The 16,662-nt window shown below is 41.7% G+C and overlaps 1 protein-coding gene across 1 annotated transcript; it reads right to left on the bottom strand.

The window, feature by feature from the left end:
• Positions 1-266: 266 nt before the first annotated feature.
• Positions 267-5,044, bottom strand: zgc:194887 (uncharacterized protein LOC571819 homolog). The gene is made up of 3 exons (XM_067992168.1): positions 5,040-5,044; positions 1,435-1,622; positions 267-1,041 (listed from the first exon to the last, which is right to left on the bottom strand). The coding sequence occupies exons 1-3, from the start codon at positions 5,042-5,044 to the stop codon at positions 350-352; spliced, it is 885 nt and encodes a 294-aa protein (XP_067848269.1). The 3' UTR covers positions 267-349.
• Between the last annotated feature and the right edge of the window lie 11,618 nt (positions 5,045-16,662).

Raw genomic sequence — 16,662 nt, 5'->3', positions numbered from 1 at the left:
TGAATTTCATTTTATTTCAGGCCCTTACAGCCATTTTGCAAAGAATTCATACCCTCCATCTGGATTGGATTTGAACCCAGATCCCAAAGGTGAAAAGACAGTGTTCCACTGAACCACCTAATCTCAATCATGCCTTGAACAGGAGTTAATTTTTTTTTTATTAAACATTATTTCATACATGCAGTCGCAAGTGGTATAACAAATGTTATCTGCTCAACTACATAGACGTATTCTAGTTATCACCCTTGTAGTAAATAAGGCCTGAATTTGCTTAAATGCAAGATCTACTCAAGGAAAACATGGCACTTTAAAATAAGAATTGGACTCCTTTCTGTTTTAAGTATCACAATTATAATTCATCACGTGGGCTATTGATACATTTGACTAGCTTATTAGGTTTTACCATCATCCAAGCATACTTGCACAGGTTATCTTTATTGCAATCATTCTGCCAGTACACAACATTTCTTCTGTTCAGGTTGGCTCCAGCGCAGGCATTGTACCACCATCCTCCACCTGGGACCCCATTGAGCTCTAGTTTAGCACAGTTCCGAAAATAGTTGTCATTATCACTATCTTTTGTGGTGAACTTTTGGTTGTCATGGACATATGCTTCTGTATCTTGTGTCAGAGCATCAGCTGCTGTTCCTTGATAAAGACCAAGTCTGATTTTGTATTTGGATTCTTCATCATCAATGCGGAATGGGTCATATTCAGCCCATTTCATTTCTCCATTCATATCAATTAGTTTTATTCCCAACTTGTATGCCCCTGGCTTGCTAGTAAGTCTGTGCATGAACTCATTGCCCAGCCAGTGATCATCACTAATCAAACCAAATCCTTGCTTGTAGTCCTGCCAAGTTCTGTCAAAATCCAAGGAGCTATTAACAGTGATGTGCTGGATCACTGTCCAGCCACCTTCTGCACTCTGCATGTCACAATAGACGACTATAAGATCCTTCATTAGTTGGATGATGTAAAGGCCATCTTTAGCCTTACCTCCTGACTGCTGAAAAATCTCATAACAGTCACTCTGAAAACCTGCACAACACAAAGGCAACAATTAAAAAAAACTTTACAATTATCGTAGGAATTTCTCTTTTTTGCATCTCTTGCAAGAACTCATTGAAAGTAAAGCAAAATTGTTAAGAGTTTATTGTGCAACTTAAGGTCAGGCAAATAATTCATATATACTCAGTACTTAATTTTTCTGTCAACTGATTTTTACAGGCTTATTTCAGTAATAAAGTAACATTTTAGTAATAAGCCTGAACTAGTATTTCAACAATGGCACAGTATATTGTCACAAATTATTTTACTGTGGTAAGAATGCCAAAAATGATATAACGATCAGTATACCCACTGCTCCAATTGTCATTAGTGACTCACAAGGACATGTACAATACTTTAAACTGGAAGTTAATTCCAACTTACCATCTTCTTGTTTCATATTGACGATATGAGCATAATCTTTTGAAGACAGGAGCTGTGCATTTTCCAGTACTATTGATAGTTCACCACTTGCCAAAATGGTACACTTCAGCGACATAAGTAGAGTAAAGGTGAAAATGCCCCTTAAATTCATTACTACTGCTGTGTCCGAATTAATCAGGAAAAGTAAGCTACAAAAAAATCCAGAATTTGTGTCAAAAAATAATAATTGTAAACAGATTAAAGGCTTTCCTATTCATGCTGTTTTTTTCCAAGCTAGATTTTCACTGCTTAGTGGTAACAGCTTTGGCTTCATCACCAGATGGTTACAAATGGAGTCCAGGAGCAACCTGTCACTCCAATTTGACTACTAGAGTTCTGATGAGTTTCTTCAGTTCTGGCTCGAGTTCCTATGTGGAGTGCTTCATGGAGCACCATACCAACATTGGGAGGATAAAAAACAACTGATATCTCACCTTGACAGTGTACTAGCCATTAGCTGATAATGAACGTGCTCTGCCATTGATTGTAGAGAAATTAGCAGCCAATGTAGGAAAATCAACAGTCTAAACCAACCTATCCTTCTGGCTGAAGGAGGTGGAGATGACTATAAACAATAATGCATAATTCTTCATTCTTTTATTCTAAGGTTTCAATTGGTACGCATTGAACTAATTGATTAGATGCAGTTAAACTAAAAATTAGAGAGCAGTATATGTTTAAGCATCCCAGATACAAATACTTTTATAGGTCACACTTCTGGTACTAATTACTTTCTATGTCTAAATAACTACAGTATTAAGTAGGACACAGATTAGCTTAAAGACCACCTTTTTATAGTGGCCTTCCAATCTCAGCTCTAACAAAATAATAATTCCCAGTGGGAACCTGTAGAAATGCACTGTAGCTTGTATCTTACCTTTCAATATTAAGTAAACGTAGTTGGTATAATACAAACAAATCTGGTCAGGTTAGCAGAAAGAAAATTTGTGAAGCAACACGTCAATACCTGCAGGTTATGTGAAATCTTCTCTGTACTTTAGCAGACGCTGACACTTCAGTCCAATGTACAATTTGTTATCATTGCCTAAGGTGCTATCATTTACCAAATTCCAACACGACAAGTTTGTAGGATTTCAACAAGTGCTCTTATCTATGTACTTTGAACTACATTTAGTAGACTAATACTACACATCATCGGCAAAGGGTCAAAATATACATTTTCAATCCTGTCATCCTATAACACTGAACAAAATAATCACTGCCAAGTACCAATTGCAACTACTCAAATAGTTGAGGCCATTATCAATATCCCTTAATGTTAGATCCAGTCATACATGCGAATATTCAATGAATGATTGACATTCTACTTAAATTGCTTGGAAGAAAATCAACAGTTTAAAACATACAGCCTACTGATGTAATTTTTTAAAATGTCAATATTCTGCTACTAGCTACTACTGGTATATTTAGTACATACTAGCCAATCTCCTGTGGAGTTGCAAATGGAGAGGCAAGACCAAGAGCAGTATTCAGGTCAAGCGGGTTTAAACGGCTGGAGGATAATTGGACCCAGGTGAGAGAGGAAGAAGAGGAGGAGAAAGGGGTTGGGAAGATGTACAGGAGGATGAGAGAAGAATGGGCAAAGGAAAAGGGGAATGGGGAGTAAAGGCAGGGAAATTAGCTTGGCAGCAGTAGGGTATGCAAGGTGGTTAACACTTGCAGTGGGAAGGGGGTGGTGGTGAGCTAGCCTTCCCACCTACAAAACTGTATTTTCTCAGTAATGACTGGGGTGGGGAGGGTTGTGGCTCAACTTTTCCTGGAAATTTTCTTGATAGGGGTTCTCTACCACAGGGACTGATTTGCATTTCATTCTATTGGGCCTAGGGTTGCCAACCCTGGCTGGATATATTCCTGGAGGTTTCATCACATGACCTCCTCTGTCCAACTGAGCCGTCCCCACTCTCCCCCAATTGGTCACCTGACATGTCCATTCTCATGGTGCACCACCTTCCCATGCCAATTGGAAAGTAAACATACTCTTCATTACCAGATTGGATGATTCTTGACTGTCAGTCAAGCAATCTTTTCTTTCCCATCTCCAACATTTTTATAACTAATAAGCACTAGTATGGAAAGAAAATGATTTTTTTCCTGGTTTACACCCAGCAGTGTCCTGGAGACTACTCTTCATTTCCTGAAGACCCCAGGACAATTCTGGCAACTCTAATTGGGTTATATTCCCTGATCAACACCGCAGGGCTTCACTTTCCACTTAGTGGAAGTGGGGAGCCTTGGCTTCATTATCTTAGGTTGGATTTGGTGCTAGGTATGGGTAGGGTTCATAGAATCATAGAACGGTTACAGCACGGAAGGCGGCCATTCGGCCCATTGAGTCTGCAGCGGCTCTATGCAACAGCAATCCAGCCAGTCCCACTTCCCCGCCCTATCCCCATAGTCCTGCAAATTTTTTCCTTTCAAGTACACATCCAGTTCCCTTTTGAAGGCCATGATTGAATCTGCCTCCACCACCCCCTCGGGCAGTGCATTCCAGATCCAAACCACTCGCTGCGTAAAAAAGTTTTTCTTCATGTCACCTTTGGTTCTTTTGCCAATCACCTTAAATCTATGTCCTCTGGCTCTTGACCCTTCCGCCAATGGGAACAGTTTCTCTCTATCTATTCTGTCTAGTCCCTTCATGATTTTGAATACCTCTATCAAATCTCCTCTCAACCTTCTGATCCAAGGAGAACAACCCCAGCTTCTCCAGTCTATCCACGGAACTAAGGTCCCTCATCCCTGGAATCATTCTATTAAATCTCTTCTGCACCCTCTCTAAGGCCTTCACATCTTTCCAAAAGTGCAGTGCCTAGAACTGGACACAATACTCCAGCTGTGGCCAAACCAGTGTTTGAAAAAGGCTCAGCATGACTTCCTTGCTTTTGTACTCTATGCCTCAATTTATAAAGCCTAGAATTCCATGTGCTTTTTTAACTGCTTTCTCAACCTGCCCTGCCACCTTCAACAATTTGTGTACATATATACCCAGATCTTTCTGTTCCTGTACCCCTTTTAGGATTGTGCCCTTTAGTTTATATTGCCTCTCCTCATTCTTCCTACCGAAACGTATCACCTCGCAATTTTCTGTGTTAAATTTCATCTGCCACGTGACCACCTATGCCACCAGGCTGTCTGTATCCTCTTGAAGTCTATCACCATCCTCCTCACTGTCTACTACACTTCCACTCAGAGACTTGAACATGGTTTTTACATGGAAGCGGGAAGGGATGACCCGACACGAAACCCGGAAGTAAAGTTGACAAGTCGCAATCTGTGATCTTAATAATGAGGGCAATAAATTTTACTTCCAGGTTTCGCGCCTGGCAGCCAGTTTGCTTGATTCCTGCCTGACAGCTAGCCTGTCAGAGAGGAGGGTCAGATTGTGGGAAGTGGAGGGCATGGGGTTGGGGTGAGAGGGGGGTAGTGCCATGGAGGACATCAAGAGCCGGGAGGTTATCAGGTCGCCAGAAGATCAGAGGGAGGGACCCCTCCATGGGTTGGGGGGGGGGGGGGGGGGCTGCGTCCTCCATTGCGCCAAAGGCACTTACCTCATGGATCCGGTCCCTCTCACCTGCTTTCAGCTGACATGAATCGGAAGCTACGGGAAACCCGAACAGGTAAGGTTAAATTTGTTCTGTGTATCTAATACACAAAAAATGAAGTGCTTCAACTATTGCAATGAGGTACATTGTCCCTTTAAGTATTGGCTCACTGGCTTTAAATGGGGACGGGACTTGCGGGTTTCTGTTGTGCGTGCGCACATCCAAACGCACCTGGGTTAATCCCGGAAGTAGGTGTGTTGGAGCAGGGATGCAGTCTCGCTGAAGAATTCAACTTTTTTTTTTACTATCCACCCACCCACAGCCCACCCATTCTTGGGGGTTAAAATTACCCCCTTTAAATCTATCACAGTAGCAGTCAAGGTTATAGCATAAAGGCTTAGTTACCTTAAGGTAATGCTTAATGCTTTTCATTTTCCCAGCAAATGAATTGATGTCCTCAATGCAGCTGTTGGGATGATGCTGAAGTATTGCAGTTCCCATCTTCCAAATTACCTGACTAGCAGGTCTATTTGATGTCCAGGTTGATTTTTCTGTTGGCTGGGGGACAGTGGAGATTATTACCGTCTAGTCAGATCCTGGTACTTGGGGGGGAAATGGGAATATCAAACATTTCGCTGCAGGGTGGGATTTTGATGTGCAGTGGATATGGTGGGGGAGGGGTGTAAGAGGGGGACACGTGGGAGAAAAAAGTTTCCAGGGGGTTGTGGAGGGGGGCTCCCTAATCTGTGTGGCGTTTTCAAGGTTGCTTTTTGCAGGATGGGTCAACGGTTGAGACTTGCTGTAAGAATAAGTGGCTGCCATATGCTGGTAGTATGTAGTTAGGTGTTTGACTTTGCAATGGAGAGGGTTGATGAGGATAGTGCAGTTGACGTTGTGTATATGGACTTTCAAAAGGCATTTGATAAAGTACCACACAATAGACTGGTTAGCAAAATTGAAGCCCATGGGATTAAAGGGACAGTGACAGTGTGGGTAGGAAATTGGCTAAGAGACAGAAAGCAGAGAGTAGTGGTGAACAGATGTTTTTCAGACTGAAGGAGGTACATAGTGGTGTCCCCCAGGGGTCAGTATTATAACCAATGCTCTTTTTGATATATATTAATGACTTGGATGTGGGTATGCAGGGCATAATTTCAAAGTTTGCAGATGACACGAAACTTGAAATAAAGTAAACAGACTTCAGGAGGACATAGACTGGTGAAATGGGTAGACACATGGCAGATGCGATTTAACACAAGTGTGAAGTGATTCATTCTGGTACGAAGAACAAGGAGAGGCAATATAAACAAAATGGTACAATTTTAAAGGGGGTGCGGGAACTGAGACACCTGGGGGTATATGTACACAAATCTTTGAAGGTGGCAGGATAAGTCCTTGGCCTTATAAACAGAAGCAAAAGCAAGTAGTTATAATCTTTATAAAACACTGGTAAGGACCAGCTGGAGTATTGTGGCCAATTCTAGGCACCACACTTTAGGAAGAAGGTCAAGGCCTTGGAAAGGGTGTAGAACTGATTTACTAGAATGGAACCAGGGATGCAGCACTTCAGTTATGTTGCGACGAGAGAGGCTCAGATTGTTCTCCTTAGTGCAGAGATGGTTAAGGGGAGATTTGATAGAGGTGTTCAAAATCAGGAAGCATTTTGATAGGAGTAATTAAGGAGAAACTGTTTCCAGTAGCAGAAGAGTCGGTAACCAGAGAACACAGATTTAAGGTAATTGGCAAAAGAACCAGAGGAAAATAATTTTTTCGCAGCGAGTTATGACGATCTGGAATGCACTGCCTGAAAGGGTGGCGGTAGCAGATTCAATACTAACTTTCAAAAGGAAATTGGATAAATACTTGAAGGGGAAAAAGTTGCAGGGCTATGGGGAAAGAGCAGTAGAGAGGGACGAATTGGATAGCTCTTTCAAAGAACCGGCACAGGCACGATGGGCCGAATGTCCTCCTTCTATGCTGTATTATTCTATGATTGCTTACTTCTGACGGTTTGTCTCACCGAGGTCAGTTTGCAGTAAGGGTCTGTGAGTATAACATAGCACTATTAGGTTTATATGCATAATAAAGATAGCTGGAGATTATGCCTAGGCCTGCAACATGTTTATCATTGAAATTACATGTCACAGTGCCACCTACAGGTATAAGTGGTACTGCACAGAATGTTGGGACCAACCTACCATTTTTAATATGTAATATGCTATAATATAGGGCTTATTGAATGGGTGGACAAATATTTACAAAGCACCATTAAAGATATCTAGTAGAAAAACAATTACTGCACATTTCCTTGTTGATTGCACAACTGAAAATTGTACTTGGAGAATCTGAATGGGCTCCAAGTTTCAAAATTTTAGATATAATAGCAACATTAAGCCTAAAGATGCCCAGCCACTTTAGAAATTTCAATCATCCGGGGCTGACTTGGTTTGGCTTATTTTCAGTTAATGCATGAACAAACAATGTTAGAGCAATAAAACTATTCAAATATCAAGATTAAAACATATTGATAAGAGCTCCCTCACTAGTACATGCCATTCGGAAAAGTGTGCTCTTTTTAGTCTTCTAGATATCATGCGCAATTCATCGAACATACGAGTTAAGAGCAGGAGTAGGCCATTCAGCCCCTCAAGCCTGGTCTGCCATTTGATAAGATCATGGCTGATCTGATTGTAACCTCAACCCTACTTTCCCGTCTACCTGCTATAACCTCAGGAATCTATCTAACTCAGCCTTAAAAATATTCAATAACCCTGTCTCTACTGCTCTCTGGGGAAGGGGGTTCCACAGACTCATGACCCACAGAGAAAAAATTTCTCCATTGCCGTCTTAAATGGGAGACCCCTTATTTTTTTTTTAAAATGTGGACCACAGTTCTAGTCTCTCCCACAAGGGGAAACATCCTCTCAGCATCTGCCCCTTCAAGTCCCCTCAGGATCTTATATGTTTCAATAAGATCACCTCTCATTCTTCTAAACTCCAGTGTATACAGGCCCAACTTGTCCAACCTTCCCTCATAAGATAACCAACCCCCCTCATCCCAGGATTCAGTTGAGTGAACCTTCTCTGAACCACCTCCAAAGCAATTATGTCCTTTCTTAAATAAGGAGACCAAAACTGCACACAGTATTCTAGATGTGGTCTCACCAATGCCATGTACAACTGCAGCATAACATCTCTACTTTTATATTCCATTCTCCTTGCAAATGGCAATATTCTATTTGCCTTCATAATCACTTGCTGCACCTGCATACTAACTTCTTGTGATTCATGTACTAGGACACCCAGATTCCTCTCTACCTCAGAGTTCTGCAATCTCTCTCCATTTAAATATACTGCTTTTCTATTCCTCCTGCCAAAGTGGACAAGTTCACAATTTCCCACATTATACTCCATCTGCCAAATTTTTGCCCACTCACTTAATCTATCTATACCCCTTTGCAGACTCCTTATGTCCTCTTCACAACTTACTTTCCTACCTACCTTTGTGTCATCAGCAAATTTAGCAACCATACATTCGGTCCCTTCATCCAAGTCATTGATACAGATTGTAAATAGTTGAGGCCCAAGCACTGATCCCTGTGGCACTCCACTCGTTACATCTTGCCAACCTGAAAATGACCCATTTATGCTACTCTCTGTTTCCTGTTAGCTAATCAATCCTTTATCCATGTTAATGTGTTACCCCCTGCACCATGAGCTCTTATTTTGTGTAGTAGCCTTTGATGTGGCACCTTGTCAAAAGCCTTCTGGAAATCCAAGTACACCACATCCACAGGACCCCCTTTATCCACGTTGCTTGTTATTTCCTCAAAGAACTCCAATAAATTAATCAAACACAATTTCCCTTTCACAAAGCCGTGTTGACTCTGCCTGATTGCATGGAGATTTTTTAAGTGTCTTGCTATAACCTCCTTAATAATAGATTCTAGCATTTTCCCTATGACAGATGTTAAGCTAACTGGCCTGTAGTTTCCTGCTTTCTGTCTCCCTCCTTTCTTGAATAGAGGAGTTACATTTGCTATTTTCCAATCTGATGGGACCCTTCCAGAATCTAGGGAATTTTGGAAAATTAATATCAATGCATCTCCTATCTCTGCAGCCACTTCTTTTAAGACCCTAGGATGAAGTCCGTCAGGACCGGGGGACTTGTCAGCTTTTAGTGCTAATATTTTTTTCAGAACCCTTTCCCTGGTGATTGTAAATGTTTTAAGTTCCTCCCTTCCTTTCACCTCTTGATTCACAACTATTTCTGGCATGTTATTTGTATCCTCTACAGTGAAGACGGACGCAAAATATCTGTTCAGTTCATCCGCCATTTCCTTATTCTCCATTATTAATTCCCCAGACTCTCTCTCTAGAGGATCAACGCTCACTTTACTTACTCTTTTCCTTTTTAAATACCTGTAGAAACTCTTAATATCTTTTTATATTTCTAGCTATCATAGAATCATAGAAAATTTACAGCACAGACGGAGGCCATTCAGCCCATCATGTCCGCGCCAGCTGAGAAACGAGCCACCCAGCCGAATCCCACTTTCCTGCATTTGGTCTGTAGCCCTGCAGGTCACGGCTCTTCAGGTGCACATTCAGGTATTTTTTTTTTAAATGAGTTGAGGGTTTCTGCCTCTACCGCCCTCTCAGGCAGTGAGTTCCAGACCCTTACCACCCTCTGGGTGAAAACTTTTTCCTAATTTCTGCTCTAATCTTTCTACCAATCACTTTAAATCTATACGCCTGGTTATTGACCCCTCTGCTAAGGGAAATAGTTCCTTCCTATCCACTGTATCTAGGCCCCTCAATTTTGTACACCTCAATCAAATCACCCCTCAACCTCCTCTGTTCCAAGGAGAACAACCTATCCAAACTGTCATCATAGCTAAAATTCTCCAGTCCTGGCAACATCTTTGTAAATCTCCTCTGCACCCTCTAGTGTAATTACATCCTTCCTATAATGTGGTGACCAGAACTCTGTGCAGTACTCAAGCTGTGGCCTAACCAGTGTTTTATACAGTTCCAGCATAACATCCTTGCTTTTATATTCTATGCCTCGGCTAAGGAAAGCATTTCATATGCCTTCTTAACCACCTTATCTACCTGTCCTGCAACCTTCAGGGATCTCTGGATATGCACTCCAAGGTCCCTCACTTCCTCCACACCTCTCAGTATCCTCCCATTTATTGTGCATTCCCTTGCTTTGTTTGCTCTCCCCAAATGCATTACCTCACGCTTCTCCGGATTGAACTCCATTTGCCATTTTCTGCCCAGACCATTGATATCTTCCTGCAGTCTACAGCTTTCCTCCTCACTATCAACCACACGGCCTATCTTTGTGTCATCCGCAAATTTCTTTATCATGCCCCCTGTTTAAGTCCAAGTCGTTAATCCATACCACAAAAATCAAAAGGACCTAGTACCGAGCCCTGCAGCATCCAACTGGAAACAGCCTTCCAGTCGCAAAAACACCCGTCGACCATTACCTCTTGCTTCCTGCCACTGAGCCAATTTTGGATCCAATTTGCTACATTCCCTTGGATCCCATGTGCCTTTACTTTTTTGGCCAATCTGCCATGTGGGACTTTGTCAAAAGCCTTGCTAAAATCCACGTAGACTACATCAATTACGTTACCCTCATCGATCCTCCTAGTTACCTCCTTGAAAAATTCAATCAAGTTAGTCAGACACGACCTCCCTTCAACAAATCAGTGCTGACTGTCCCGGATTAGTCCGTGCCTTTCTAAGTGACAGTTTATCCTGTCCCTCAGAATTGATTCCAATAAATTGCCCACCGCTGTGGTCTAACCTTCGCTCCCTTTTTGATCAACGGTACAATGTTAACAGTCCTCCAATCCTCCTGGCACTACGACTTTATCCAGTGAAGTATGGAAAATGATTGCTAAAGCCTCTGCTATTTCCTCCCTGGCTTCTTTTAACAACCTGGGACACATTTCATCCGGCCCTGGTGATTTATCCACTTTCAAAGATGCTAATCCGTTTAATACTTCCTCTTTATACAGTTATACAGGGCCTTGGTGAGACCACATCGGAGTATTGTGTACAGTTTTGGTCTCCTTATCTGAGGAAGCATGTCCTTGCCATGGAGGGAGTGCAATGAAGGTTTACCCGACTGATTCCTGGGATGGCAGGACTGACGTATGAGGAGAGATTGGGTCGACTAGGCCTATATTCACTAGAGTTTAGAAGAATGAGAGGTGATCTCATCGAAACATAAAATTTTAACAGGACAAAATATCTAGATGCAGGGAGGATGTTCCTGATGGCTGGGGAGTCCAGAACCAGGGGGTCATAGTCTCAGGCTACAGAGTATGCCATTCAGAACAGAGATGAGAAGAAATTTCTTCACTCAGAGGGTGGTGAACCTGTGGAATTCTCTACCACAGAATGCAGTGATGGCCAAGTCATTAGGTGTATTCAAGAAGGAGATAGATATATTTCTTAATGCGAAAGGGATCAAAGGATATGGGAAAAAAAGCAGGAACAGGGTACTGAGTTAGACAATTAGCCATGATCATTTTGAATGGTGGAGCAGGCCTGAAGGGCCGAATGGCCTACTCTTGCTCCTAATTTCTATGTTTCACTATGTTTATCCCATCCAATATTTCACACTTCTCCTTAACTTCAATCCCTGCATAATCCCTCTCCTTTGTGAAGACAGATACAAAGTATTCATTAAGAACCATACCCACATCTTCTGCCTCCACACATAGTTTAACTTTTTGGTCTCTAATAAGCCCTACTCTTTCCTTAGTTATCCTCTTGCTCTTAATGTATTTATAAAACATCTTTGTGTTTTCTTTGATTTTACCTGCTAATATTTTTTCATGCCCTCTCTTTGCTTTCCTAATTTCCTTTTTAACTTCACCCCTGCACTTTGTATACTCCTGATGTGGAGATGCCGGTGATGGACTGGGGTTGACAAATGTAAGGAATCTTACAACACCAGGTTATAGTCCAACTGTTTTATTTGAAAATCACAAGCTTTTGGAGGCTTTCTCCTTCGTCAGGTGAGCGAGTGTGGGATTCCATGGAAGATTACCGCATTTATAGTCAAAGAACAATACCTGGTGATTACAGATAATTTTTCCAACTGCCCGTTGTCAAGGCAATCAAAGTGTTCAGACAGAGTGATGTTACCTACAGGGCCACCGAATACACAAACGGCCAGAACAAAAGAGAGAGAAAGAGAGAGAGAGAAACATCCGAAAGGAAGAGAAAGACAGAGAATGACCCGTTGTGTTAAAAACAGATAACAATTTTTCACTGGTGGGGTTACGTGTAGCATGACATGAACCCCAGATCCCGGTTGAGGCCGTCCTCATGGGTGCGGAACTTGGCTATCAATTGATCCTCACAGGGATATATTTTTGTTGCGAGTCATAAAATATCTTTTTAAATGTTTGCCACTGCTTATCCACCATCATACCATCTAATCTGTTTACCCAGTCCACTTTAGCCAATTCCGCCCTCATTCCTTTATAATTGTCCTTATTTAAGTTTAATACAGTAGTTTCAAACCCAAGATCCTCGCTCTCAATTGGATGTGAAATTCTATCATGTTATGATCACTGCTTCCCAAGGGATCCTTTACTTTGAGATCATTAATTAATCCTGTTTCGTTACCTATTGGCAGATCCAAAATGGCCTGTTCCCTGGTTGGTTCCCATTACTGGTCTAAGAACCAGTCCCTAATACACTATGAAATCCTCCTCAGGGCTATTTTTGCCAATTTGATTTGTCTAATCTACCTGCAAGTTAAAATCACCCATGATTATTGCATTACCTTTTTTACAAGCCCCTCTAATTTCCTGATTTATATTTTGCCCTACAGTGTAGCTACTGTTAGGGGGCCTATATACTACCTGTGATTTTCCCTTGCTATTTCACACCTCTACCCAAATTGATTCAACATCTTGATCTTCTGAGACAAGATCATTTCTCACTATTATACCAATTTCATCCTTTATTAACAGAGCTACCCCACCACCTTTACCTTTTTTCCTATCCTTCGGAAATGTGAAATAACCCTGAATATTTAGCTCCCAACCTTGGTCACCTTTCAACCACGTCTCTATAATGGCCACGAGATCATACCCATTTGTTTCTATTTGTGCCGTCAATTCATCTATCTTATTACGAATGCTGCACGCACTCAGATAAAGAACCTTTAATTTTGTCTTTTTACCATTCTTTCCTATCCCGGCCCCATTTGCTAGTGCATTCTGTCCCTTCCTGACACACTGTTTATCATTACCCCCATCACTTTCCTGTACTACTTCCTTGTCTTTTCTCTATCAATCTAAACTTCACCCCACCTGAGCCCTCCCCCACTCTATTTAGTTTAAAACCTTCTCTACCGCCCTAGTTATTTGGTTTGCCAGAACACTGGTCCCAGCATGGTTCAGGTGGTGAAGCCCGTCCCAACGGAACAGCTCCCTCTTTCCCCAGTACTGGTGCCAGTGCCCCATGAATTGAAACCCACTTCTCCCACACCAATCTCTGAGCCACGCATTCATCCCTCTGATCTGATTTACCTTGTGCCAATTTGCTCGTGGCTCAGGTAATAATTCGGAGATTATCACCTTTGTGGTTCTGCTTTTTAAATTTAGTCCCTAGCTGCTCCAACTCCCTCAGCAGAACCTTAGTCCTACCTATGTGGACCACGACAACTGGATCCACCCCCTCCCACTCCAAATTTCTCTCCAGCCCTGAGATGTCCTTAACGCTGGCACCGGGTAGGCAATACAGCCTTCGGGACTCTCGCTCTTGGCTGCAGAGAACAGTGTCTATCCCTCTAACTATACTGTCGCCTACTACAATCACATTCCTTTTTACTCCCCCCACTTGAATGGCCCCCTGAACCACGGAGCCATGGCCAGTTTGCTCATCCTCCCTGCACTCGTCCACAAGGGCTGCAAGAACCTTGTATCTATTGGACAAGTACAGAGGCTGAGGCTCCTGCAATGCTACCTCCTGGATCCCCGTACCTGCTTCACTCGCAGTCACACCCCTCCCATCCCTGATCACATGCCAATTCTACAGTATTTAGTCTAACGGGCGTGACTGCCTCCTGGATCAAAGCGTCCAGGTAACTTTCTCTCTCCCTGATGCATCGCAAGGTCTGCAGCTCAGACTCCAGCTCAAGCTGCAGACACTTACCGCAGATATAGTCGCCCTGGACAAAACTGTCCAGTAGCTCCCACATATTGCAGCTGCAACACATCTCCTGCCCTGTCATAACTTTTATTGATTACTACAATGCCAATCAAATTATTTTTAGGTTGAACCAAGTACTGGCCTTGTTTAAAATTAGTTTTATGCTATAAGTTACTTAGCCCACTGTCCTACGAAAGAAGAAAACAGAAGATATACTCACCACCAACCACCTACCTGCCTTAGCTGTGACATCACACTGCAGTTTGGTTTTGTTGTTGCTGTGACCCGCTCTCGGTACCCTCCTCTCCGCTGACTAAACAAATGCACCTCACCCCTTACTGCACCGAATCCCCTCACTCACCAAATTCCCAATTATAGACTCTGTCGAAACCAGACTCCGTCAATAGCTGCTACTCCGTGCTCCCTCAAACATAAAAGACAACTTTATATTTCCTATTGAGTGGGTCCTAAGCAGTTGTGGTCGTTAATTAGAGCAACTATAATTCTTTTCAAATCAAATCTGGAAATACAAAGGTGAAAACATAATAGAAAAATGACAAAGAAGAAGTCTTGTCATTTTGTGTCAACTTCCCACGGCAGCAATAGAAAAGCAGTTGTGTGTGGTACTGACAACCTTGACGATAAATCATGCAACACTTTTTTAAAAAAATGCTGGGCATGTGGCAAAGTATTACATCCACTGAAAACAAAACTCAATGGGGTGGATCTTGACTTTGTGCAATAGTGTAAAACGGGTGATAACCAGTCAGCAGCATGTTTTACTTCTCTCCAAATTTTTATTTGCATTGACTTCAATTGGCTCAAATTTTACAAAGTAGCAAATATCATACTCAAAACAAAACACGTCATTGCAAACGTGAGACTCTGCATGCGATATTTTGAAATGTGATTGTGCTAGATACGAGACTTTTAAAAATGTAGCATAGATAGTACTGAATTGTTCTGAGTGTCAAATAATGGAGATGTAAAATAGGCTGCTGACTCCTTATCACCCATTTTACACTATCGCACAAACTAACCTAATAACTAACAACCCACTTGAGCTTCACTCTCGTGGCTTTCAATGTTGTTGGAATGTTCTTATAGATTATGCATTGCCTTATAATCTGTCCTCACTAATCCAGCATTCTCTATGCATTGAGCTTAAAGTGAATTTGCTATCCCTACAGGTGAGCAAATTTATGTGGCTCTAGAGCCACACATCTCATGCTGCGAACACAGTCCCTTCAAGATTACATATTATAGACTTCAGTGTTTCCGTTGGTTATACTAAAAGTTTTCTGCAAATTATAACAGTTTTCCTTTGGATAGCAAGCTGTGTCTTTTGTAAGTTAGAATGGGGATGCCCAGGAGTGTGTCAATATTTGCAGTTCCACAAACAGAAACGTTTGAAAATAAATGTTCAGTGCAAGTATCTCCAGTTAGAACTGCTTGACATAGCAGCTGAAGCGTTACCATGTTATTTGACCAAAATACAGAACAATTCAGTACCATCTATGCTACATTTTTAAAAGTCTTGTTCCTAGCACAATCACATTTCAAGGCATCACTTGCAAAGTGTCACACTTGCAGCTGATCTGTTGCTCTTTCATGAGTATGATATTTGCTACCTTGTGAAATTTGAGCCACAACTGAACAGACAGGGGACACAGCAAATCAGCCAACAGAAATGAAAACCACCTATCTTAAGTTCAATAAACTACAAATGAACAATGGGGATAATTAGCAATAGCTACCAATAAAATGAAAAGGTAAACCAAATTGCTGAAAATCTTTTTGCATGCTATCTTAGATTCTCCACTAAGCTGAGCAGCATACTAATATGACAAACATTAGCAAAATTTTACATGAAAATTAATTTACAGAATAGAATGCTGTATGTTGAAGAAGCTTCTCAAATTTCTTCATTGAGGGGCCTGTGTACACAAGAGAAGCCTGAAGCTTACATTCAAGCAGGTTCAGACGGATCAACCAACTAAAAAGGCTAAACAGGCTAGCATCCTCGACCTACAACAAGACTGGTCATTCACAGGACATGCCAGGAATTGCTGTTCAGAAGTCCTACATCCCCCACCTATGTATCAATGAAACGTTACTGCAGACAAAACCCCCAGAAAAGTCATTATTCAAAGCAGTCAAGGTAATGATTTATATAAAACACCAAAAACAACTTTCTACGGAATCCTTAAAAGCAAAAATTGTGTTTACTGTAAAATACCCAACCTTCTGCAAATGTGGTTGGCAACAACAGCAAAAGAAAAGCAGCGAGTCAGGAAGGAGTAGTAGGTCTTATATATTTTGTAATGCATTCTAAATGGTTACAGCAACTGCCTCATTTGTTCACACTCAAAAACAATCATTGTTCATACATGCAATTGCAAGTTCTGTAAAAGTTTCCCATTATTCAAATTTAGTG

Source organism: Heptranchias perlo, chromosome 10 (assembly GCF_035084215.1).
Source record: "Heptranchias perlo isolate sHepPer1 chromosome 10, sHepPer1.hap1, whole genome shotgun sequence".
NCBI lineage: Eukaryota > Metazoa > Chordata > Chondrichthyes > Hexanchiformes > Hexanchidae > Heptranchias > Heptranchias perlo.
Note: the sequence above shows the minus strand (reverse complement) of the source record. Positions and strands in the feature narration are given on the sequence as shown.

Coding starts and splice junctions, on each gene's coding strand:
- zgc:194887 (XM_067992168.1), bottom strand. Junction 1,042..1,434: donor CAATATGAAACAAGAAGATG/GTAAGTTGGAAT, acceptor TGTGTTGTGCAG/GTTTTCAGAGTGACTGTTAT.